Source organism: Tursiops truncatus, chromosome 11, assembly GCF_011762595.2.
Source record: "Tursiops truncatus isolate mTurTru1 chromosome 11, mTurTru1.mat.Y, whole genome shotgun sequence".
Classification (NCBI taxonomy): Eukaryota; Metazoa; Chordata; class Mammalia; order Artiodactyla; family Delphinidae; genus Tursiops; species Tursiops truncatus.
This window is the reverse complement of record NC_047044.1, coordinates 60901236-60924623: the sequence shown is the minus strand read 5'-3', so window position 1 is coordinate 60924623 and position 23388 is coordinate 60901236. Positions and strand designations below refer to the sequence as shown.

Genomic DNA, 23388 nt, shown 5'->3' with positions numbered 1-23388 from the left:
AAACAAGGAGGAGAAAGTAACTGTGAGTAACTACTGTGTACGAGGCACCTCCACGGTTGTTCGATTCTCCTGACTCCTGATAACTGGAAAAGGGGGATAATATTATCATCCTCATTTCGGTTGATTGATTGGCTGCGCTGTGCGGCATGTGGGATCTTAGTTCCCTGACCAGGGATGAAACCCGTGCCCCCTGTAGTGGAATCGCCGAGTCTTAACCCCTGGACACCAGGGAAGTTCATCATCCTCATTTTATAGGTAAGAAAACTGAGGCTCAGAGAGGTGAAGTGACTTGCCCTAGGTCACACAGTAGTATGGGAGCAGCTGCCTCTGGGAATGCTTCTCTCCAGGAGAAATTTCACCTTCCCAGAAGTCTTCTTTCTCTAAGCTGCCTTCTTGTGTGAACGCTGGACACCCTGTTGGCTGGGCTCCTTGCCCTTGTGGTGGCATGTAGGCCAAGTGATGCTGGTGGGAGTGTCCAGGGCTCAGAGGGCCCCGTCCTGGTTTCTCAAAGCAGCCTAATTGCTGTGTGACTTTGGGCCGCTGCTGAGCCTCTCTGGGCCTCACTTTTTCCACTTCTTCCTCGGGGAAGCCCCTGGGTTAATTTATTTATAAGTCAGCTCCAGGTTCGCTGTCTGGGAAGATGTCAGCAAGGCCGCAGACGCCTCACCTGAGAAACAGCTCCCCCACCCAGGCCACAGGCGGGCGGATTATGTAACAGGGTGTGCGGCGAGGGTTGGGGAGGGGGGCCCGCGGGGCGGGGCCAGGCCCTTGCGGCTATTCCGGGCGCCGCTATTTTTAGCCCCATTGATGAGGCTGCGTCGGCCACGCAGCCGGGATTCCGGAGACGTCAATGGGCGCGCGTCACTGTCCCCGCCCGCCCGCCGGGGGAGGCGAGCCCGGGGCTGGGGCGGCGGTGCTGGCGGCTGCGGGGGCGGGGGGCGCGGTCGCGGCCGGAACTGGGGGCCGGGGGGGTCCCCGGGGGCGGGGGGCGCGGGGCCGCGGTGGCGCGGCTGCAGGAGCGCGAGGCGGCGGCGGCGGAACAGTGGGGCCCCCCGCGCGGCGTCCGCGATCCCCGGCCGCCCGGCCATGGGCGCTCCTACGCTGCCGAGCCGCTCCCCGCCGGCGGGGGCGCGACCCCGGAAGGCGGGGGCGGCGAGGCGAGCCAGGCGAGTCGGGCAAGGGGAGGGGAGGGGGCCGGGGAGGGGGCTCCGGGGGCCCCGGGAAGGGTGCAGTCTGCGCGGGTGCGTGGCGGGGGTCGGGGCCGCGCCGGGAGTCCCGCTTGGAGACCGGGGGGCGTGGGGGCAGGGACTGGATTCCCGGCGGAACCGGCTACATCCGAGTCAGACCCCGAGTGTGGCGGCCAGCGCTTTCTCGCCCCAGCCCGCCAAGGGTGGGGTTTGGCCCGCGAGGGGCGCTGGAAGTGGCCAGGCCGGAGGAATTCCTTCCATTTCCCCGCTGGCTTCCAGGAGTTAGGGAGCTCGGCTGCCAGGACGCCGAGCCGGGAGGGACCAGAGTTGCCCGGTGCAACCCCTTCGTGGGACTGAGCTGAGAAGCCGAGCCTGGAGAGGGTCTCGTGGAGTCAGGAGCGGACCTGGGATTAGAAGTGCTGCAGAGGTGGCATCTCCAGTGGTTTCCAGTGGAGTAATAATTTGGGTTGGGGGCTAGTATTAGGGGTGTGCTGGGAAAAGGAAGGCTGGGCAGAGGTAGGTGGATTGAGAATAGTTATGCCCGAAGTGTGCTGATGTAGTAGGAGGCTTCAGTGGTGACTTCAGCCTTGGCCCTAGACCCACACCAAGTGAATTGGTTGAAGACTTGAAAGGGAAGCCAGCCGACTCTTTGTAGTGACCTAGAGGTGAGAGGAATGACAATGACAAATGTATAGTACGGTAAAGCCAAGATTCCAAGCGATGGCAGCCAGGCAGAAGGATGGACCAAGTCTAGCAGGATGAATGAGACTGATTATGAATGTTGAGGCCTGTGCTGTAGTTAAGAAAATTAGCTGAGAGGTTCAACCCAGCAACTCAGGCCCTGGAGCTTCCCACTGGCTCTCTGGTGTTGGCTGTCAAATTGCTCTGTGCCCGCTAAGCAGGTCCAAGGAGGGAAGGGGGTTGCCTGACCCTGGGCTCCCTGGTTGGGCTCCCTGGGTTCTAATCCTAGCTTTGTCACTTCCTAGCTGTGTGACCTTGGACAGGTTGCTTAACATTTCTGTGCCTTAGTTTCCTCCTTGTTAAAACGTTCATAATAAGAAGAATGCTTTTCTCACAGTGTTGTGAGGCTAAAATGAGAACCTGAGTGTAAAGTGCTTAGTGATATATTTAGCACATGGTGTTCAACAAATATTAGCTGCTGTTGTTATTGTTGGTAATAGTAATATGCCCATTTCTGGGTGGGGACATTGGCCAATGCAGAGTTTATGCCATCAGGAAGCCACCAGGGCTGCAGAGGGCCTGTCATTCATGTCCTGTTGCAAGGAGTTCAGATAAGAAAAGACTCAGTTGATAGGAGGGAGGAGAAGGAGGTTTCAGGTGGGTTCATGCGGGGCTGGGGGCTCCTGTGTCAGTCGTGACTCAGCATAGGAGGGAACCCTTGGAGTTTGGGTCTGCCCCCAAGTGGAGGGGACAGCTCCTTAGCCACAGTGTTCTCCCTGCCTCCTTCCAGGTGACTGGCTGACCCTCCTCCTAACCCTTCCTGATGCAGGCACGTCTGAGTCCCCCTCTCCCGCATTCCACAAATACTGAACTGAGCACCTATTAGTACTGAGCTCTGGTTTGGAGACTGAACTCTGCAGCCATTGAGAGACACGTAAACAAACGCACAGCATTAGTCCTATGGCGATGGTAAAAATAGGTTCACGTGGCGGGGTGGGAGTGGAGGTGAAATGGGAATGGAAACCTGATTGATGAGAAGGCGCTAGCCACACAGATATCGCAGGCAGTGACTTTCCTGGCAGAGGGAACCGCCAATGCAGAGGCTCTGCGTGGGGCAAGAGAGCCCACGGGGCTGGAGCACAGCAGGGAAGGGGAGCTGGAGAGCAGGGGCTGGGGGCTGAAGTCTGGCCTGAGGCGCCCACTTCCTTTGGGGGGGAATCACTTTCTCCTCCTCCAGGCCCACTCAGCCCCTGGTTTGTCCTCGGCACAGGGCTGACTGGAACCAATGTTGATTCGTTCCTGCATCGTAACCTCCTGGGGCCCCGGGACCTTGATCTGCTGCTTCTTGGATCTCCCACTGTTTGAGGCTCACTGGCTCACAGTAGGCCCTCTGTAAATGCTTGTGGAATGACTGTTGAGGATGGGATTTGGATGGAGGGCAGGAGATGGGATCAGATGCCTGCTCTAAGATGCTGTGAATCACTTTCTGGGCACCAACTGGATCCCCGACTCTGACCCCTGTTCTCAGATACAGGGTCTTCCCGGGCACTCAGGTTGGGCCTGACTGTGGTAAGAGGTGTTTGGCCCTCCCTACCCTTTGTCCTCAGCTGTGGGCTGGAAGGGAGAAAAGGCAAGGTTGGTGGGGTCGGGGATGGGGGGAGGCTAGGGCATGACCGCAGACCGTTTCTGGGGTACGGGAAGATGACAGGGTCATTCTGGGAAGCAGGTGTAGGCTGTGGGCTGGCCCAGGTTTGCAGCCTGGTTTTGCCTTCTGTGTGGGGTTGGACTCCCTCTAGATGATCCAGACCGCCTTCCCCTTCTTCATGCCCTGCTCCCCATTATACCCACAGGGATATTGGGGTGCTAATAGCTCTGTAAGAGGAGAATCTGGGTACCATGGGCTAGAGGAACTCCCCTAAGACTGTGGACCGTGGGACAGAGGTTAGGAGGGTGAAGGAGTCCATCACCTACCCTCTGGGACCCCTCCTCCTCACTTCCTCTACCTGGCACCGTGGAAGCATCTACTTCTCTTTTCCTAGATCTCATCGGCCTGAAGGGCATCCTGATAACCAGGGAAGATCACGCCTTGTCTGGTCCTGCCCTCACCTTGGGGCCCAGGCAAGAGAGGAGAGGGCTGAGTAAGGGTAGGAGAAGGGAAGGAGAGGAGTGGGGTCTGCGTTGCCCTGGCTGAAGCCTTTGGCACCAGCAGGGTTGGGGGAGAGCTTGAAGAGGCTGAAGGGGTGGCACGCACAGGTGGCCCTGGAAGTAGAGGCCAGGTGCCCAGAAGTGGCTTGGAATAGGAACCAGGTCTGGGGTTAGCTTTTATGTGTCATCATTCAATTTCTCCTAATAATGATAGCACCTGTGTGTATCCAGCACTGTTTTAAGTCCTTTACACATATGAGCTCATTTTAAGCCCGCTGGTAACCGTATGGTTGTTAATTTTAGAGATGTCAATTACAGATTCTCTTCTTTTTTTTTAGACTATTTATTTATTATTTATTTTTGGCTGCATTGGGTCTTCGTTGCTGCGTGCAGGCTTTCTCTAGTCGCAGCGAGCGGGGGCTACTCTTTGTTGCGGTGCACGGGCTGCTCATTGTGGTAGCTTCCCTTGTAGCAGAGCACGGGCTCTACACGCGGACTTCAGTAGTTGCAGCACGTGGGCTCAGTAGTTGTGGCTCGCAGGTTCTGGAGCGCAGGCTCAGTAGTTGTGGCGCACGGGCTTAGTTGCTTCACGGTATGTGGGATCTTCCCGGGCCAGGGCTTGAACCCGTGTCCCCTGCATTAGCAGGCGGATTCTTAACCACTGCGCCACCAGGGAGGTCCCACAGATTCTCATTTTCACAGATGAGTAACAGAGAAGCTATGTAACTTGCCTAAGGTTACAAGTGATGGAGCCAGGATCTGAACCCAGGCCACAGGGCTGCAGCATCCATGCTCTTAACCCCTCCACCCCAAGCTGGACCTTCCAGCTCTGTGACTGGAATCCCTTCAGAAAGGATTTCCTGAGAGTCCCCATGGCTCAGATTAGAAGGCTGGGCTGCCTAGAGATGGGGGCATGGAGCCCTTGCTCTGCAGCCTCTGAAGCTTTGGGGGCCAAGTTGGAGCCCCTTAAAGGAGAGAGGGGTATTCTGCTCTGTCCTCACAATAGCTCCCTTTTCTCTGCCTACAACAGGCCCTTTTGTGCACATCAGGGAGCTGAAAGCTGGATTGAGGTACCCCCCTCCCCCCAGGAGTGGGGTGTGAGGCTGAGGAGCTGTGTCTCCAGGGCCCTGAGGTGCCCCAGACACTGTCGGCAGCTCCTGGCCACACCCCACGTTCCCAAGTGCTGTTTGCTTGCGGTGTGGGCCCCCAGCCTCTGACGCCCAGCTCACGGAGGTCCTTGGGCTGCCTTGTCCCCCCTCATGGCCCGGGTCCTGCTTCTGTTCCCACTCCTGTGTTTTCTGGCTGTGCTGTCTCCAGGGAATGGTCCCGCTAGCTGGTTTCTCCTCTCTCGCGTGGACTCTCCCTCTGCAGGCCTCCACTGTGGACAGAGGCCAGCCCCAGCCCCTCCCTGGTGTCGGCGCCTTCTGCCAGGCCCCGAAGGCCCGAGGGATGGTCGAGTGTTGTTCGAGGACTGTTGGTCCATCCAGAGGGGTGAGTGCCCTGCTGTTGCCCCTTGTACGCCCCTGGGGCCCCTGAGGTGGGTGTGGAGCTGCCTGAAGCGGATGTGGTTTGGGGGATGGAGGGGGAAGCCCTGCAGAGGTGGTGGGCGAGGTGCTGCTCAGCATGGGAGATCTGATTTCTTCAGTGGTGGGGGTAACGCGGGGGCAGGGAAGGGGGGAAGCCTGACTTTCTTAGCAGGACAGACTGGGGGGCTCTGGGCCTGGGTGTCCTGGGGTTGTTGGGGATGACAGCTGCTCCCAGGGCAGCATGTGCCTCGTTCTGGGAAGCTGATGGGGTGGGGTTGTATAGCTCAAGGCCAGGCTGGGAGTATAGCGGGGCAGACCTGGGGGATGGGAAGTTGCCTTGTTCCTAGGGTGTAGACACTGTACCAGGGGAGTGCGTGAAGGGAAACTTGGACCACCCCTTGCCTCCCTGAAAGGGTGATGACTGCCCCCTTCTGCGGTGGGCCTGTAGGTCCTGTGGGGTCTGGTATGGGGCGGGTGGCTCTATGAATGGGGAGGATCTCGCTGACCAAGGGCAGGGACAGACCCTTCACTATTCATCCAACATCCCTGAGAGGGAAAGTCTCAGACTTGTGGCCATGGCCAGAGAAATCCGTGGCCGTCTAGCTCCCGTCCTCTTCTTATGGATGAAGAAACTGAGTTAGAGAGGGGACAAGGCACTTTTCAAGGTCCTACACTGAGGACGTGTAGACCCGAGCTCAGAATCCAGGTCTTCTGGATTCTGGGCAAGCCCAGTGGCCCGGTCAGCTGGTGGAGGACATACCTTCCTTGCCTGAAGATGCCTCCGGAGAAGACACAAGCTGATCTGTGGGTGAGGGGTGGAGTGTGGGAATGGGATTTCCACCAGGCCTTTCCTTGGGGACTTGAGGTACTGGGGCGGGGTCAAGGGTACATAGTCCTGGTCACCGTGTTTACCTGAGAGAGCTGGAGTTCAGCTTGGCGCCCTGGACAGGGACCCTCTTATTCCCTTCTTCCTTGCCCAGAAACGAGGGTCATCTCTGAGCAGCACCCACTTCGGGCCTTGAGAGATCCCCAGATGAAGCAGGAGCTGGCTCAGTATCCCACCCTGGACCCCCAAACTCTGTTGCCTCTTGTGGAGTTGGTGTTCGAGGTGCAGAGAGTCCCAGAGAGGTGGCTGGGATGGGGAGGATGGGCTGCCCAGCCCTCCAAGCCTGGAGGGAAGGAGGGAAAGCCCTGGGAAGCAGGGCCTCCTGTTCCGGGGGCTGCGCTGGGTATGCACCTGGCCTCTTGCTGGCAGCAGGCACTGTGCCACCAACCTCGGGCTGGGGCAGGGAGAGGAATTACTGTAAGTGGAAGAGGCAGGTGTCCCTGGTCAGCTGGACATCTGGACTCGGGAAGCACGTGAGTGAAGATGACAGCAGCGGCCGGGTGTCTTTCCCTCCGCTCAGCCCCCACCTCTGCCCTCAGGTCAGACGCGGCCTGCTGAGTGCCTAGCCTTCCCTTTGGGTACCCAGTGGCTCCTGGGGCCAGAATTCCTTGCGGTCAGTCCGTTGTCTGGGTGAGGGTGGTGATTGGGTGGAATTCCCATGCCAGAGGTGCTGGCAAGGCCACCATGAGTGCTGCCAGCGGGGGCTCCACGAGTGCTACAGCTGCTGGTCCTGTGACGTGGGCACCTGTCTGCCAGGCCCGGGCACGGGCCCAGGGTCACGCTCATGCCAGGGCTCCCGTCAGCTGACTATTTTAGGCTCTTGCTGACCTGGGCCAAAGTCAGGCCTCAGCCAGAGGGCCCTGAGGCAGCTCCCCCTGCCCCCAGAGGCCAGCTCCGGTTTCAGCTATATAAACAGAGGAGGACATGCTGGCTTGGAGGCCGCTCCGTGTCCTGAGTCCGCTCAGCTGGTGCACAGCCTCGGTCGGCAGGACGGGCTGACTGGGCGGTCACGTCTCTTCCCGCAGGGCTTCCTGAGGCCACCGGGAAGAGTCCCCAACCAATCCCGGGATTCTCCCTCGGTGCAGTTGTCCAGGCCCTCAGAGAATCAAAGCAGATGGCGTGGAGGAAGCTGGTGAGTCTTAGGAATGGGGAAACCGAGGCACAGGGGCTGGGCTGTGTGCATCTTTTTCCATTGTGACCGTCCTCACTGTGGTTTCTTTGGCCTCCAGAGGGGGAGGGGCGGAGGAGGAAGCAGGGGTGGCCGACCCTCCCGAGGAATGAGGGTAAAGGCTTTTTGGCACTTGGATGACGGGAGTTGGACTTGGATCCCTTTGTGGTTGAGAACCAGGCGACGAGGAAATAGGTGATGCCGCCTGTCTCCTTCCTCAGAGATTTGCAACAGGGTCTTCCATCCTCCTGTCCTGTTGACCCGGCCTGGACAACACTGGTGTGCTCAGGCTGGGGACGGTTGCTGGAGTGAGCTGGGTGTCAGTCAGGTACCTCAGCACTTGTCCTTGAGTAGGGTCCCTGGCCCCCCAGCTGGTTGGGACTTGGGGTCTGAACTTGTGGATTGACGTCCCTGAGCCCGCCCTCGGCCCCTGCCCCGCCCTACTTGCCTGGCTTCCCGCCTGGTTTGGTGCCTGAGAAGCTGGACTGGAGCTAGGCTTGGCAAGTCCGCCAACCGGCTTGCCACAAGCACGCTCCCCGGGAGCCGGGCCAGGGGCTTGGGCCGGCATGGAATAAGCGGAGCTCCTTACGTGGGAGGCTGTGTGCTCTCCTTCTCGGTTCTTGAAAAAAAAATTTTTCCCTTTCTGAACGTGAGTCTTTAAACGAATCCAGAGCCTGTGACTAAAAATACTTCAACAATAGGAAAATGCATCAGTCTTTCCGGCTGGGCCTCGTTATCAGAGGGTTTTTATTTTGGAATTTGAAATTTTGCCCAGGGAGGCTGGGTGGAGACCTTGGGCAGGCACAGGAGAATTTGGTGGGTTGTTGATGTTGTGCGAGGTGGTGGGAGAACCCCCTAGGGTCGGGGAGAGAAGAGCTGGCCAGGAGCTGAGCAGACTGAGGGGCATGGAAGGAGATTTTTTTTTTTTTTTGGCTGTGTTGGGTCTCCGTTGCTGTGCACGGGCTTTTCTCTAGTTGCGGCGAGCGGGGGCCACTTTTGTTTGCAGTGTACGGGCTTCTCATTGCCGTGGCTTCTCTTGTTGCGGGCTCTAGGCACACGGGCTTCAGTAGTTGTGGCACGTGGGCTTGGTAGTTGTGGCTTACAGGCTCTCGAGCGCAGGCTCAGTAGTTGTGGCGCACGGGCTTAGTTGCTCCGCAGCATGTGGGATCTTCCCGGAGCAGGGCTCGAACCCGTGTCCCCTGCATTGGCAGGCGATTCTTAACCGCTGCGCCACCAGGGAAGCCAATGGAAGGAGATTTGAGGAGGCTACAAATGAGGCGTGGGTCGACTCTTCCCAGAGGACCTCCATGATCTTGTCTATGTTTTCCAGCTCTGTCTGGAGGTTCTTCCTGAAGTCTGATCTTGTTGCTTTATGTTGTATGTGGATTCCTTCTGGCCTGATAGCGGGCTGGGGGTTGAGACATCACTGGACTGGAAATGACCTCTGTGGAGAGAGGTCTGACCTGCTCAAGTAACCAGCTCTCTTCGGAGTATCAGTTGAGCACTTGCTGCACACAGTCCGGAATTTCCCTGGTGCTGGGCATACTCTCATTTCCTTTCACGCAGCCCTGGAGAGGGAGAGGTGGGGATGGGGGTACTATTTATCTCTGGGTCTTGAAGAAGGAGGGTGCTGGCTCCCCATCGAGCTGACGGCGCTGGTGTCTCCTTTCTGTGCCTCCCTCAGGATCCTGCTGCGGGTCCCTAGAGCCCCAGCCCCCAGACAGTGCTCCCATTTCACTGTGAGCCTCCCCCTTCCGTTAGTGACTTGAATTCTAATAGCACCGGGACTAGTGATGTTGTCAGCATTGGGCAGATGAGGAAACGGTCCCGAAGAGGGCAAGGGACTGGCCCCGGGTCACACACCAGGCTTGCTGGCTCCAGGTCAAAGATGCCTCTGAGAGTTCCTTTATCTTTTGCCTCTGCTGGGGCTGGGGTGAGAAGTGGAGGGTGGCGGCTGACCTGCCCGTGTCCTTGGGAACCTGTTTTCCCGGGAGGTAACAAAACGTGTGGTCGTGGCAGGGCCTGGACAAGGGCCAGAAGATCAGACCTGGGCCTGCCCCTACATCCCCAGTTCCCAGAGCTGTCCGTGGAAGCCCCCTGGAGCAGTAGGCAGAGCTTCCCTGCCCACGGCACAAATCCCCCTGCCTGCTGCCAGGGCAGGAAGAGGAAGTGGCTGGGTCAGGCCTGGAGATAGGTCCTGGGGCTAAGGTGGGGAAGCTGGGGTGGGGGGTGGGGGGGAGGAGGCAAAGCTCACTCCCTCTGCCTACCCTGTGGGAAGGGTGTGGAGGCCCATGGGTGAGGATGGTCTTGGCGAAAGTAGGGCAAGTTCCTGCCCTTTGCTCAGCAGGGGCAGGGGCCAGCCTGAGGTGGGCGGGGCAGCGTGGGAAAGGGGCTGTGCAGTTCCACTTCCTCCGTCTCCTATTTACCCACCGTCTTGGCTGGGGGACGATGGTGTACTTTGGCTGCCCATTTGCGGCCTGCCCTGGGCTACTTACTGTTGAGGATGCATGAAGGGGCCTCCTGCCAAGGTGGGAGAGACACGGCCTTGCCCTCCCGTTCACACACTGGTTGTCGGGGGAGGGATGGCCTGAGCACGAGAGTCCCCGAGCCCCACAAGATTTGACTAGCAGGGGCCAGGCCCGAGCTGAGTGATTCAGAAAACATGCTGCGAGAGGACCCCTTTCTGATGTCAGATGCTGCAGCCTCTCCTAACCGTAGCTGTGCTCTTGAGTATGTGTCGATAGAACGAATAACGTAATGAGAAACAGCCACTGTTTCTCTGTGATTTCAGTAAACTCCAGCAGCATCTGCCTCCATTTGAATAAATATGTCTCTTCCATTTAGGTGTGGCTATTTTTGTAAATAAACTTTTCTTTCTGAAAGTATAACATACATACAGAAAAGCATGCAAATCACAGACGTGAAATCTTCAGAGCATAGAGTGTGATTACTTTTCCATACTGAGCACACCCAGGTGACCACCGTTCAGACTAGGAACTGGGACGCTTCCAGCCCCCGCAGAGACGCCCTCGTAGGCACTGCTGTTTCCAGCTTATAGGCCGTGTGCGTACCAGCTCTGTGGTGCACTTGTGAGACTCGAGGCTTGTGGGGCCAGAAGCCAGAGCTCTGGAGTTCAGAGTTGAGGGCAGTGGGTCTAGCGCAGAACTGGGAGTTCGGGGAGTCTGATTCCTGGCCGCTAAGCCTCCTCCTCATTTATAAAATGTAGGTGGTAATTCCAAACGTAGACGGTTAGGGAGAGGGTTAAGTGGAAGAATCCACGTGACGTGCCCTAAGCCGAGGGTCTGACCCTTCACTGGTGTCCCTCACTCCCCCACCCCCAAACCCTCCAGTGAGAAGGTACTTATTATTAAGAGTTAGGCTGGTCCAGGAGGGTGTTATGAGCTGAAGTCTTAGAGGATGAGTAGGGTTAGAATAGAAGGAAGAGGAACAATGTGCCCAATGGGTGGTGGGAAGGTTTAGCCCAAGGTCTTTATGTTGGGGCAGCGGGGATCATGGGGGTGGTGAGGGTAGATTGGTGGGCTGTGCTGTGCTGTGCGAGCCTGACCTCGGGCAGCTGTCTCGTCTCCAGCACAGCATCTTTCCCTGCCCTTCCTGTGTTATCACGGCCCTGCTTTACCTTCTGGTCCTCACCTCTAGTTTCGGATACCTCTGCTATCATTACCTGTCTCTTTCCAACCCTTACCTACCCCACAATGAGCTGTTCACTCTGACCTTGCTCCTAAAGGTTGGGCTTAGTGGAGTCCCTTGGAGTCTCCGTCCAGTCTTCGACCAGCTTATGCTCCAGGTCTCCCAACGTCTGCATCAGTTATGCCTTTTCAAGAGTTCCACCTTGGCCAGATTCCACCTCAGAGCCCCAAGCCACCCTCCCTGGAGGGCATCTGGCCAGCAGGGATGAAGCCTGAGGTCCCCAAGCCCCTCTCGCCTCTCCCCTCTCTGTCTTAGGCTAGGTGCTCCCCGGGTGTGTTCCTACAGAGGGACTGCCTTTTTCTCCTTATTTACTTATTTTCAGAGTGTAGTGTGTTCCAAGCCCCCAGCATCCCCCACCTCCACAAGCATGGCCAGGGGGTAGCTGCTGCTGTCTCTTCCACCCTCTGCCTTTGGGGCAGCAAGACTGCAACCCGCAAATCTGCCATCTCCCGTGGAGATGGGGCCCGGGCCGCAGGCACAAATCTGGAGGCTGGATGCTGAGACGCGGAGATTTAGGCTGGGGACCTGGACAGCTCCTCACCACACTTGAGTTCCCTGGGGCTCCTGGGTGGGCCTCCCCATGGGAAAGGTAGGGGATGGTCTGTGTTGCTCTTTACAGATGGAAAGTGGTGGGGAAAAAAGGGGGTGCTAGGGCTCAAGGCTAGGTCAGCTTTCAAAGAGCCATTAAGGCTGCAGCTCATATACTTTTTCTTGTCTCTTTTTTTCTTTTGCTGATGAGTTTTGGAGGGAAGAACACTGACCTGGGAAGAATATTGGCCTGGCTAATCATCTTTTGCTAACATATTAGAATTGTTTTTATTTTCTGAGGAAGGCCCTGCTGGGCGGGGGGGGGCGGGGGGCTAGGTGGGGAAACCAGCCCGTGACCCAGCTGGGTTAGTTTCACCAGCCCGGACTTGTTCGTGCTTCTGAGCAAGGTGCAGCTCTTCTGGGAGCCCTTGGGTCCTAATCTGCAAAATGGGAAGACATGAATTATATTAGTGGTTTCAAACCAGTTTTAAGCTGTGGAATCCTTTTTATCCAAGTAATATCTTCTGCAAAAGCCCAAGACAAAGAAAAACAAAACTTTGGCTAAACATCATCCTGCCCACACTTCATCTGCACGCAGGTGGCCGTTGAAGCGTCTTTGGAAGGTGTTTTAGCAAAGGCCAGAGCTCTCTGAAGACGGGTCCATGTTGAGACTGTGGGCTGCAGTGCGGGAGCTATGCTAGGTTCTGACCGGATCACCGAATGATGCTGGTGTTACATGAAGACTGCTCCATCCGTGGTGGACAGTAGGGTTTGGAAAGAGGAGGCAGGCTGGTGAAGGGGCAGTTTCTTAATGGGTGCGGGCAAGAAGAAGGGAGAAGGGGAGGTCGTTGGCCTCAATCAGCTGGTCTGCTGCCTTCAGGCACCAGTGAGGCGTGGGCTCTGGCTGGCAATTAGGAACGGAGGATCCAAGAGAAGTTCCAAAATAGAATTTCAGGAAAGAGTGAAAAGTAGCATGTGGGGCATCAGGAGCAGAGATGGGTGGCAGGCGGGGAGTGCAGAGACGGCAAGCTCTGTCTGGAACGGGTGACATTTGAGGTGCTGGTGGGACCTTTGAGTGGACAGAAGTGGGGGCTGGAGAGCAGGGTGTGGGAAACCTGAGACGGAGGTGAGAGTGGAAGTGAGGAGCAGGAAGTGCCTCAAGGGTAGAGGAAAGTGCTGTTGGGTAACCAGGGGAGGCCAGAGTGGGGTCCGTGGGCGCAAGCTCAGTGTGGAGAGGGGAGAGGGGGAGGGGTGTGGGGAGGGGCTTTCTTCTTCTAAATATTAGCCTTTTCTTCCTTCCTCTCCCACCTAGCAGGCGAGGGCTCCCGGGAAGGCTGCAGGTGGGAACTCCTCGATCATGGACAGCGGAGGGTGTGAAGGGATCCCCTAGAGATGTAGTCAGGTTCCACCCCAGTGTGCCACCGCCTTGCTCTGTGGCCTTGAGCAAGTGCTATTATTTTGCTGAGCCTGTTTATTTATAAAGTGGGGAAGAGTCGGCACAGATTCGAAAAGATTTCTCAGGCTCCACCCGGTTCTGAAATTCTGTAATTTCCCAACTAGAGTGCTTTCACCCTGTCAGGGACTGGGGAGGGTAGTGGTGAGAAATCAACTTCAGCTGTGAAGCACAGCCAGTTGGCCTGTCTTGGGCTTGGCGAATCCCTGCCCTCCGGAAGGTACTTTGCATGAGAAATTGGGGGGAGGGAATAAGTGTGTGTGTGTGTGTGTGTGTGTGTGTGTGTGTGTGTGTGTGTGTGTGTGTGAGTGAGTGTGACAGCCCGAGACCCCGCTGGGGAAGAAGGGTCAAGTGCAGTGGCAGCGCCTTGGGCTGAGGTGGGGGGCGCAGGTTCCCCAGGTGAGTCTCTGAGTTGCCCGCCCCAGCCCTGGGTCTTCCCCGTGCCCGCTGGAAGGGCTGGGGAGGGTGCAAAAGCGGAGCCGGGCGCGTTCGTGGCTCCCGGGAGCCGCCGGAGGGTGAGGAGCTCCTCGTCCGGGGAAGCCCCGCAGCCACGGCGCTAGAGCACCCTTTTCTTGGGCTCTGGCCCTCGGGCTGCTTATTTCGGCTCCAGGGGCCCCGGGCCGGTGCTGGGTCCTGCCGGAGGAGCCTGGCGAATCCGCGAGCTGCTATTTTTAGCTGGCGCAGAGGGCGAGAGGGGACTATTTATAGATCAAACAATCCGCGCTCCCTGCGTCAATGGAACCCCGCGTGCGTCACGCGCGCAGACATTCCAGGCCCCCCCTCTCGCCCCGCCTCCTCGGGCTCCCCGTCCCCGTGCCTACCCCTGGCCGCCTCCCGCCGGAACCGCGCCGCCCCCCGCGCCCTTGTATGGCCAGAGCTCGCCCGGCCGCGTGCGTCAGTGGCGCCCCCGCCCCTCCCCGTGCGTCACGGAGCGCTTAAGAGCAGGGTCCGGCGCGGCCGGGAGTCCCAGTGGTGGAGGCTGCGAAAGTTGGGGGAGTGTGCAGGACCGCGGGAGCGCACGCGGGATCGGGCTGCGACTTGGGGCGCCGGTCCTGGGCACGGGGAGCAGGAGCCAGCCGGGTAGGTGACCCCCGGGAAGCGTGCATCTCCACAGAGCTCTGTTTTGGGTTGGGGGGCTTGCTGCATGAAGGAGATGGGTGTTCGCGCGGGCAGAAAGGGTGTTTTAGGGTCAGCATGAAGGAGGGCGGGAGTAGGATGCAGTTCTGGCGTGGGGGGTTAGCGGTTGGAACGGGATGAGGACTCAGATCGGACTGGAGTTTACTGAGCGCTGTGTGTGTGTGTGTGTGTGTGTGTGTGGCGGGGGCGGGGGGGGGGCCGTGTCTGTGCAAGGTGGAAGCCACAGAGGGTTAGGTTGGTGCCGGCAGTGGGGACCTGTTCAGTAGGAGACTGGCTAGAGTTCAGTCTCCCAGGGTCCTTTAGTGGGCACCGGGCGCCTGGGACTTAGTTGCTGGTTGGGGTCTCAGTACAGTGTGCGTGGGGGAGAAGGTGCACAGAGCTTGGGCTGCTGGGATGTATCTGACTCCTACCAGGATTGAATTTCCAAAAGGGTCTCCTTCTTCCCAGCTTGTCAGCTCGCACCCCAGCCGTTAGTTGTTTTCTTAACACTTTAGAGGCTGTGGCTTAGTTTGTGGTGACCCGCAGCTGCAAGTTTCTCCCTGGATTATCTAGGAGAGGTCTAGATTGTTGAGGTCAGCATTGGCTGAACTGTGCAGGGGGTGCTGCTGTGTGTTGGAATAGAGGCGTCTTCTCACCGGCAGGAGCAGGGTCTCTGGAAGCGTAGGGAAGATTGTTTTTACTGTAGCTTGGATCTGCGTCTGTCTGTGTGTGTGAGAGAGGGAGAGGGAGGGAGAGAGGGAGGGAGCGTGGTGGAAAGCGTCATCCTTTGGGATCCTTGGTAGGCAGTTGCTAATGTTGCGTTCTGTGGTGTGGTACCACCTAGAGGATACCAGCCCTGCCCCACTCCCGCCTTGGTCTATGTTGGATCACACAGGTAGGGTGCAGCCTGAGGCTTGTTCAGCACGACAGGTGCAAACCACAGTGTTGCCAGGACCCGCCTGAAGCTGGATTCTCCCTGCTCCCTCCTTCAACCCCGCCTCTTCCTTCTCCCTGTGCTTCCGCCAAAGGCTACATGTAGGTCCATATCTTGTGTCATTAAGTACCTGCATGAAGGCAGGAGTGGGGGTAGTTTGGTGGGGATTGATCCGGATGTGGGACGTCCACGTGGAGAAACGGGATTTGAATAAGGCTGGAACGCCCAGCCCAACCCTGTGTAGCTGCTGCCTCTTTTCCTCCACCCAAACCCATCCCTGCCCAGGCTGTCCTAGCGCAGGCAGACGTGGCCACCCTTACCTCTTGCAGGTGCTCAGTGCCTCTGGACGGGTGCCACTGGGTGGGTGGGGCCAGAGTTTCTGGGGGCTCTGTTGTCTGGGTTGGTTGTGGGAGTGTCAGGTCAGGGGTGGAGCTGCCCTGTCCGGGGCCCAAGGAGGTGGGAGAAAGGCTAGAACCAGAGGACTCCCTGGGCTCTTGGCCAGGAGGTGATGCCAACCTTGGCCCCTCCTGCTGTCCCCCTTGACTATGGCGCTCTGCTTCAGCTTGCTTTCTTACCCAGCCTCCCTCCCTGACTGATGAGGCCAGGGTCACGGAGACCGCCAAGCCAGGAGGCGGGATGGGGAACTGTCCCGGAGCCTCCCCTGCATTAGTTTTTGACTTGTCTGCGAACTTAGGGATCCCCCCGAATGATGCTCCGTCTGCTCCTTCAGGCTCCTCAGGTTTGGGGCAGGGTGTAAGCACCTTTGCCTGAGCTCCTGGTTTCTTCAGGGCACAGAACTCTTTAGCGGAGGGACCCGGGCTTCCGGCACTCACCAGCAGGCTCCCCCTCTTCCCTGCACAGCCATCTCCAGCCTCCTGGACTCTTGAGTGTTCTCATAAAAATAACAGGGGGAGACGCTTTGGGGGTAGCAGAGGAATTCCTCTTCAGGACTTCTCCTGGAAGTCCAGGGGCTGCTGTCTCCCTCACGCTCCCCCTTCCAGCACGCGGCCTTTAAAGGTCTGGAGCCAGGTTACCTGATCCCCTGGGGAGCTGGGGACTGGGTAAGGAGGCCGGGCTCCCTTTCTCTTTGCTTCTGGGAGCATCCCAGGCAGCATAGAGTGGGTGCCTGTCCCCAGATGGCAGGACTGGGGTGCGCGTGGGATCTGCAGCCTTTGCTCAGTACGTAGGGTGGGGACGGGTGGGGGTGGGGGTGGAGGGGCACAGGCTCACTGCTGCTTAGGCTGCTTTCGTAGGCAGCTGGGCCTTTACTCCCAGCTCCTTTTCCATCTGCAGGATGTCCTTCAGCCCAGGCACTGGCACTGTGTGGGGAGGAGGAGAGGGGGTTTGGGAGAGGCTGGGCCATGCCTGGGAATATTCCCAGAAGTGCCAGGTTGGAGGAACGACATATCTGCTCCCGGGACTGGGCTCAGGCCTTGCCTGGCTGCCTCTCCCACCCACCCTTCTCCCAGCCCCCACCCATGCCTTACCCAGTAAGGGAGGGGCAGGGGGCTGGAGGAACACAGCTTTCCCCTGTTCCAGCAGAGAAATGCTGGCTAGATGCCTTCCCTAGGGTTCCCAGGCTGCCTGGGGTGTGGCTGGCCTTCCGACTTGAGCCCACTCTTGCTGGGCCATTGCCCAGGGGCTTTGTGACATGGAGGTCGAGACAGTGCTCTGGCTGGGGGCCAGGATTCCTGGGTTCTGTGGTGGACTGTGGCCCTAACGCCTCGTGTCCCCTGTCTGGCTGGGACTCCTGCCACCTGGCAACTCAGGGGCCTATACTTAGAGGTCAGGCCTCAGGCTTCTCTCACTGACTCCCCACCTCCCCACCCTTTGGTCTCTTCCTTCTCCAGAGATGCCCTGTATCCAAGCCCAGTATGGGACACCAGCATCAAGCCCGGGACCCGGTGACCCCCTGACCCCCGAGCTCAGCAAGCCCACCATGGACCTGGCCAGCCCTGAGGCGGCCCCCGCTGTCCCCACGGCCTTGCCCAGCTTCAGCACCTTCATGGACGGCTACACGGGGGAGTTTGACACCTTCCTGTACCAGCTGCCGGGAACAGCCCAGCCATGCTCCTCGGCCTCCTCCTCGGCCTCCTCCACGTCTTCATCGTCAGCCACCTCCCCTGCCTCCGCTTCATTCAAGTTCGAGGACTTCCAGGTGTTCGGCTGCTACCCCGGCACCCTGAGCGGCCCTCTCGACGAGACCCTGTCCTCCAGCGGCTCCGACTACTACGGCAGCCCCTGCTCAGCCCCGTCACCGTCCACGCCCAGCTTCCAGCCGCCACAGCTCTCTCCCTGGGACGGCTCCTTCGGCCCCTTCTCGCCCAGCCAGACTTACGAAGGCATGCGGGCATGGACAGAGCAGCTGCCCAAGGCTTCTGGGCACCCCCAGCCGCTGACCTTCTTTTCCTTCAGCCCTCCCCCCGGCCCCAGTCCCAGCCTGGCCCAGAGCCCCCTGAGGCTGTTCCCCTCGCAGGCTGCCCACCAGGTGGGGGAGGGAGAGAGCTATTCCATGCCGACAGCGTTCCCAGGCCTGGTGCCCGCGTCTTCACACCTCGATGGCTTGGGGATGGTGGATGCGCCCGTGACCCCAGCCAAAGCCCGGAGTGGGGCTCCGGGTGCAAGCGAGGGCCGCTGTGCCGTGTGTGGGGACAACGCCTCTTGCCAGCATTACGGTGTCCGCACCTGCGAGGGCTGCAAGGGCTTCTTCAAGGTACTGGGCTGCCCGGGGGGTAGCTTTTTATGACAGGTGGGACAGGCTGCTCTCTCACCCCAGCAGGGTCTGTGGTGACTTCCCTTGGGTTCTCCTCCCAACAAGTTCTGCTCTTTAAGCAGAGGGCAGGCCTGCCAGGTGGGCTACTGTCCTGGGAGCAGGGAGCTGGGACCTTTTCATGCTGGGACTGGGGCTGTAGAGTTATGGAGGGAGGGGTGAGAGCTGGGCAGAGGGTGCGGGCTGCAGGGGTACCCACGAGGGGAAGTTCAGTGGCCAGCCTCTAGCTTTCCTCTGCCTGGCCTCCCCCCACTCAAGGTCCTGGTGGGAAGGGGGGCCCCAGGCACTCGTGTTCCTGGCGCGAGATGAAAGGATCTGAGAAGAGGGCTTGGTGCTTGAGGGCTGGGGGTGGACTTGGGAACAGGCTGTGTGTTTGTCCCAGTGCTGGGTGCCTGCTTCGCTTCCCGTCCCCACCCCCAGCCCCTCCTCAGCCCTCTCGTGTCTGCCCCAGGGAAGGGGCAGGCGGACGCAGGCACGTTAAGAAGTACCAGCTGCTGGGGAGCCCCGAGCCCCTAATCTTGTGTCCTGAGGGTGAGGCCGAACCCTCCCCCAGTGTCCCCAAGACTTTTCTCTTCCTTCCCCCACCCATCCATCTCTCCCTCCCCTGCCACCCAAATGTTAGAAAAATAGCTGTGAACAGAGAGCGCTTTTGTCTGCGATGGCAGTAGGATCTGGTCGCTTCCCTCCCCTGGGCTCCCCCCATCCCCACGCTCTGACAGCGTGTTCCGTGTTGCCCCCCCCCCCCCCCCCCCCCCCCCCCCGCCAGCGCACAGTGCAGAAAAATGCCAAGTACATCTGCCTGGCTAACAAGGACTGCCCTGTGGACAAGAGACGGCGAAACCGCTGCCAGTTCTGTCGCTTCCAGAAGTGCCTGGCTGTGGGCATGGTGAAGGAAGGTGGGTGGCTGGCACAGGCCCAGTGGGACAGCGGCGGGCCTGAGTGGGGTGGGGCCGGCAGAGTCCCCCAGACATTTGTTCTGGTGGGCCGCAGGGCAGGGCATGCCTGGGCCCTACTTCCTCCCCGACCTCTGGTCCACCTGCCTGCCTTGTGGTGGGGGAGGTCCCTGCAGAGTCCCCTGGGTCTCGGGGGCTCTAGGTCCTTGCACTTGGGGTTGCTGCCCGGCACTGCTGGGCACAGCTTGGGCTGAGAGGCCCTTCCCTGGCTCCCTTCCTCCCTTGCTCACCCTTGCCCATTTCTCTGCAGTTGTCCGGACAGACAGCCTGAAGGGGCGGCGGGGGCGGCTCCCTTCAAAGCCCAAGCAACCCCCGGATGCCTCCCCTGCGAATCTCCTCACCTCCCTGGTCCGGGCACACCTGGACTCGGGGCCCAGCACTTCCAAACTGGACTACTCCAAGGTGAGGCCCCGCCTACCCCACGTTCAGCGCTTTCCTGCACATTAGAAAAGCCCCAGTTCCACAAACTGAAAAGAGAGGAGGCCCCTCCAGGCTGACCAGATGGGAAAATGTACCCCTTTGGGCAGGGGTCAATTAGAAAAACGTGCTCCTTCCAGCAGCTGTGGCCCTGGGTTAATATGTGAGAGTTGGCAAGCAAGTGTGGGCAGAATCTCAGCTCCACTCTCACCCCCGGGATCTGACATCCGAGGGAGGGCGCGTCATGGCTGTACGTGGCGGCCTTGGTGCGGGGCTTTCCCTGGGGTCTGACCCGGCCAGGCCGCTTCCTAGTTCCAGGAGCTGGTGCTGCCCCACTTCGGGAAGGAGGATGCCGGGGACGTGCAGCAGTTCTACGACCTGCTTTCGGGTTCCCTGGAGGTTATCCGCAAGTGGGCTGAGAAGATCCCCGGCTTTGCCGAGCTGTCCCCCGGGGACCAGGACCTGCTGCTGGAGTCGGCCTTCCTGGAGCTCTTCATCCTCCGCCTGGCCTACCGGTGAGCTTCCGGCTGTCTGCTCACCCCTCACCCTGCCGCCCTGCCCTCCAGCCCCTCTGACTCGTGTCTGCATCCCTGCCCACCAGGTCTAAGCCGGCTGAGGGGAAGCTCATCTTCTGCTCGGGCCTGGTGCTGCACCGGCTGCAGTGTGCCCGCGGCTTCGGGGACTGGATCGACAGCATCCTGGCCTTCTCTCGCTCCCTGCACAGCTTGGTCGTCGACGTCCCTGCTTTTGCCTGCCTCTCTGCGCTCGTCCTTATCACAGGTGGGTGGCTAGTTCCACAGACCTGGGGAGATGGGGAGGGCCTGAGGGCCTGGCCCTGGATGGGCGGGCACCTGGCGCTTCCTGGGCCCCCACCTTGTGGGGCGAGGGTGATTAGATGCAGAGAGGGGTAAGCATGGCTCAGGGCAACACAGCTGGCAGGTGGCAGAGCCAGGCTTCAGGCCCAGCTGTGGCTGACTGCAAACCAAGCCAGCCTGTGAGTTATCCCAGAGGACCACAGATCCTGATCGTGTAGGTGTCATGTGTGGCCTAAAGTTTGGGTTTGTTTTTAAAATCTTAATCGTGTTGCACACAGGAAGTTTTTACAAACGGAGCATGTGCACATAAACAGCACCTAGATCGAGAAACAGACATGAGCTTCCCTGGTGGCGCAGTTGTTGAGAGTCCGCCTGCCGATGCAGGGGACACGGGTTCGTGCCCCGGGCCGGGAGGATCCCACATGCCACGGAGCGGCTGTGCCCGTGAGCCATGGCCGCTGAGCCTGCGCGTCCGGAGCCTGTGCTCCGCAACGGGAGAGGCCACAGCAGTGAAAGGCCCACCTACCGCAAAAAAAAAAAAAAAAGAAACAGACATGACCGGGACACCAGAACCCCTCCTGTGCCCCCTTCCTGTCATCAGTTCCCCAAAAGGTGGCTGCCACCCCGACTGCTAATAGCACAGATTAGCTGTGCTTGTTGTGTACTTTATGTAAATATAATTACGCAGGATGGAGTTTTTGGCATTAAATGCGGAGGTTTTCGGGTCTCTTTATTTTTTAAAGCACCAGAATCTGCCCCACCTCTTTTTCACTTTATTTTTTTAACTGAAATTTCACAAAGCTACATAGGGCAAAAAACTGTAGAACAGAATCTGAGGCACTCTGGGCTGCAGAGAGAGTGTGGTGGGTTTTGAGGCCTGCTTTCCCTGGAGGTGGCCTCTGAAACCCTGCTGCTCAAACCCAGGGTTTCTCACAAACAGTCTGGGGGGAAAAAAACCAGAAACCAAAAGCAACACTGGCCTCGTCAGAAAACCTGCGTAGGGTTTTATTTCCTTTTTGCGACCTTAGGCAAGTCATTTAACCTCTCTGGGCCTCACTGTGTCACTTGGAAGATGAGGATAATGAACGTTGCTGCCTTGCTAGGCTTCTGCTGGGGCTCAGAAGCGGGCTCCTGTGCTTTTGCACAGTGCAGAGGGCTGTGGGGCCTGGTCACTGGCGGCCGTTCCAGAGACCTGGGAGAGGCCGGGGAGAGGGGCGTCTGCTCCTCAGCTGTGCAGCTAATCCTGCACCTTCCCCGCAGACCGGCACGGGCTGCAGGAGCCTTGCAGGGTAGAGGAGCTGCAGAACCGCATCGCCAGCTGCCTGAAGGAGCACGTCTCGGCCGAGGCAGGCGAGCCTCAGCCCGCCAGCTGCCTGTCCCGCCTGCTGGGCAAGCTGCCCGAGCTGCGGACCCTGTGCACCCAGGGCCTGCAGCGCATCTTCTACCTCAAGCTGGAGGACTTGGTGCCCCCTCCGCCCATCGTCGAGAAGATCTTTATGGACACGCTGCCCTTCTGACCCCAGCCCAGGAACACGCGTGCACTCCGTGTGCACGCTCACACGCCACCCCACGTGCCTTTAGCCCACGGCCCACGGACCCCTGGAGCACCACCCCTCAGCCTGGGCCTGAGCTGCAGACTGGCCGCCCCTCCCCACCACCTGCTCTGGGAGGTCGGCAGGGAGTTCATGCCCTGGGGGAGGGGGATGCGTTCACAGGGGTGACCCTTACTATTTGTCTTACCCCCCAGCCCAGCCCCGGTCTTTATGTTTTTGTAAGATAAAACCGTTTTTAACACACATACCGCCATGCTGTAAATAAGCCAAATGCTGCTGTAAATACAGGAAGGAAGAGGTTGAGGTGGGAGTGGGGTTTGGGAGGGAGGGACGGGCCCCCACCAGCCTCCTCCTACTTGCTCTCTTCCCGCCCTCCTTCCATGTGTACATAGACTCACTCTAGGAGGAAGACAAGTGACAGATTCTGACATTTATATTTGTGTATTTTCCTGGATTTATAGTACGTGTCTTTTCTGATTAATATATTTAATATATTGAATAAAAAATAGACGTGTAGCTGAAGCTAGGATCCTGTCTCTCTCTGACACCCTCCCCCCCTACCACCCATCCCCCAAATGGCATGAGAGGCAGGGGTGGCACCCATAAATCTTGGATGTTACCAAGCTGAGCTTACTGGCCTCAGTTTACTCATTTGTAAAAGGTGGAAATAATCGCAGCTGCTTCATGGGGTTGTTATGCAAAGCACCGAGACTAGTTTCCGACACGGAGAAAGCTTCTGGGAAGCAGGCCTGGCTCGTGGATGGGGCCTGCGCCTGGAGGCTGATTCATCCAGGGATAAGAGCACCGGCTTTGGCTGTAAGTTCCTAACCTGGGGTGATGGCCTTTGATTCGGCTTCCACATCTGTAACACAAGGAGGAGGGCATTCCCCACCTCACCTGGCTGCTGGGATTGCGAGGGTGTGGGTGTGGTGCTCACCATAGGGCTGGGTACAAGGCAGCTCAGGATGGTGATAGCAGCTATCATTACGCAGTAGAAGTTTTCTTCCCATCGCCATTTTCAATATTTCTCCCCACGCGTCTAGCACCCTCTTGGCAAGGAAACTGTTCTGAGGTCCCTACCTGTGCCCAAATAGCCCCACGTAGGTTCTCCATCCCCCAAGCCCATCAGATGCTTAGCTGGCTTAAAATGTAAATTCCTAGGGACTTCCCTGGTGGCGCAGTGGTTAAGAATCCGCCTGCCAATGCAGGGGACACGGGTTTGATCCCTAGTCGGGGAAGATCCCACATGCCGCGGAGCAACTAAGCCCGTGTGCCACAACTACTGAGCCCGCGTGCCACAACTACTGAGCCCGTGTGCCACAACTACTGAAGCCCGCGCGCCTAGAGCCTGTGCTGCGCAACAAGAGAAGCCACCACAATGAGAAGCCCGCACACTGCAACGAAGAGTAGCCCCCACTTGCCGCAACGAGAGAAAGCCTGCGCACAGCAACAAAGACCCAACACAGCCAAAAATAAATAAAATTGATTCTTTAAAAAAAAACAAAAACAAATTCCTAGGCTCTGCCCCAAAGACTCGGATTTGACGGG

The 23388-nt window shown here is 58.7% G+C and overlaps 1 protein-coding gene across 46 annotated transcripts; it reads left to right on the top strand.

The window, feature by feature from the left end:
• The first annotated feature begins 996 nt into the window (after nt 1-996).
• NR4A1 (nuclear receptor subfamily 4 group A member 1) lies at nt 997-22362 on the top strand. Of its 46 annotated transcripts, none has more exons than XM_073788636.1 (11): nt 1206-2837; nt 3139-3249; nt 3908-4012; nt 5385-5504; nt 7451-7557; nt 17183-18045; nt 18869-18998; nt 19306-19457; nt 19785-19987; nt 20074-20252; nt 21548-22362. In XM_073788636.1, the coding sequence occupies exons 6-11, from the start codon at nt 17185-17187 to the stop codon at nt 21802-21804; spliced, it is 1782 nt and encodes a 593-aa protein (XP_073644737.1). In that variant the 5' UTR covers nt 1206-2837; nt 3139-3249; nt 3908-4012; nt 5385-5504; nt 7451-7557; nt 17183-17184; the 3' UTR covers nt 21805-22362. The 46 variants fall into 46 exon arrangements, 45 of the variants coding, with proteins under 45 accessions (XP_073644717.1, XP_073644728.1, XP_073644716.1 ...); XM_073788634.1 differs by having other exon boundaries at nt 5331-5504; XM_073788635.1 differs by having other exon boundaries at nt 3139-3260.
• The last annotated feature ends 1026 nt before the right edge of the window (nt 22363-23388 follow it).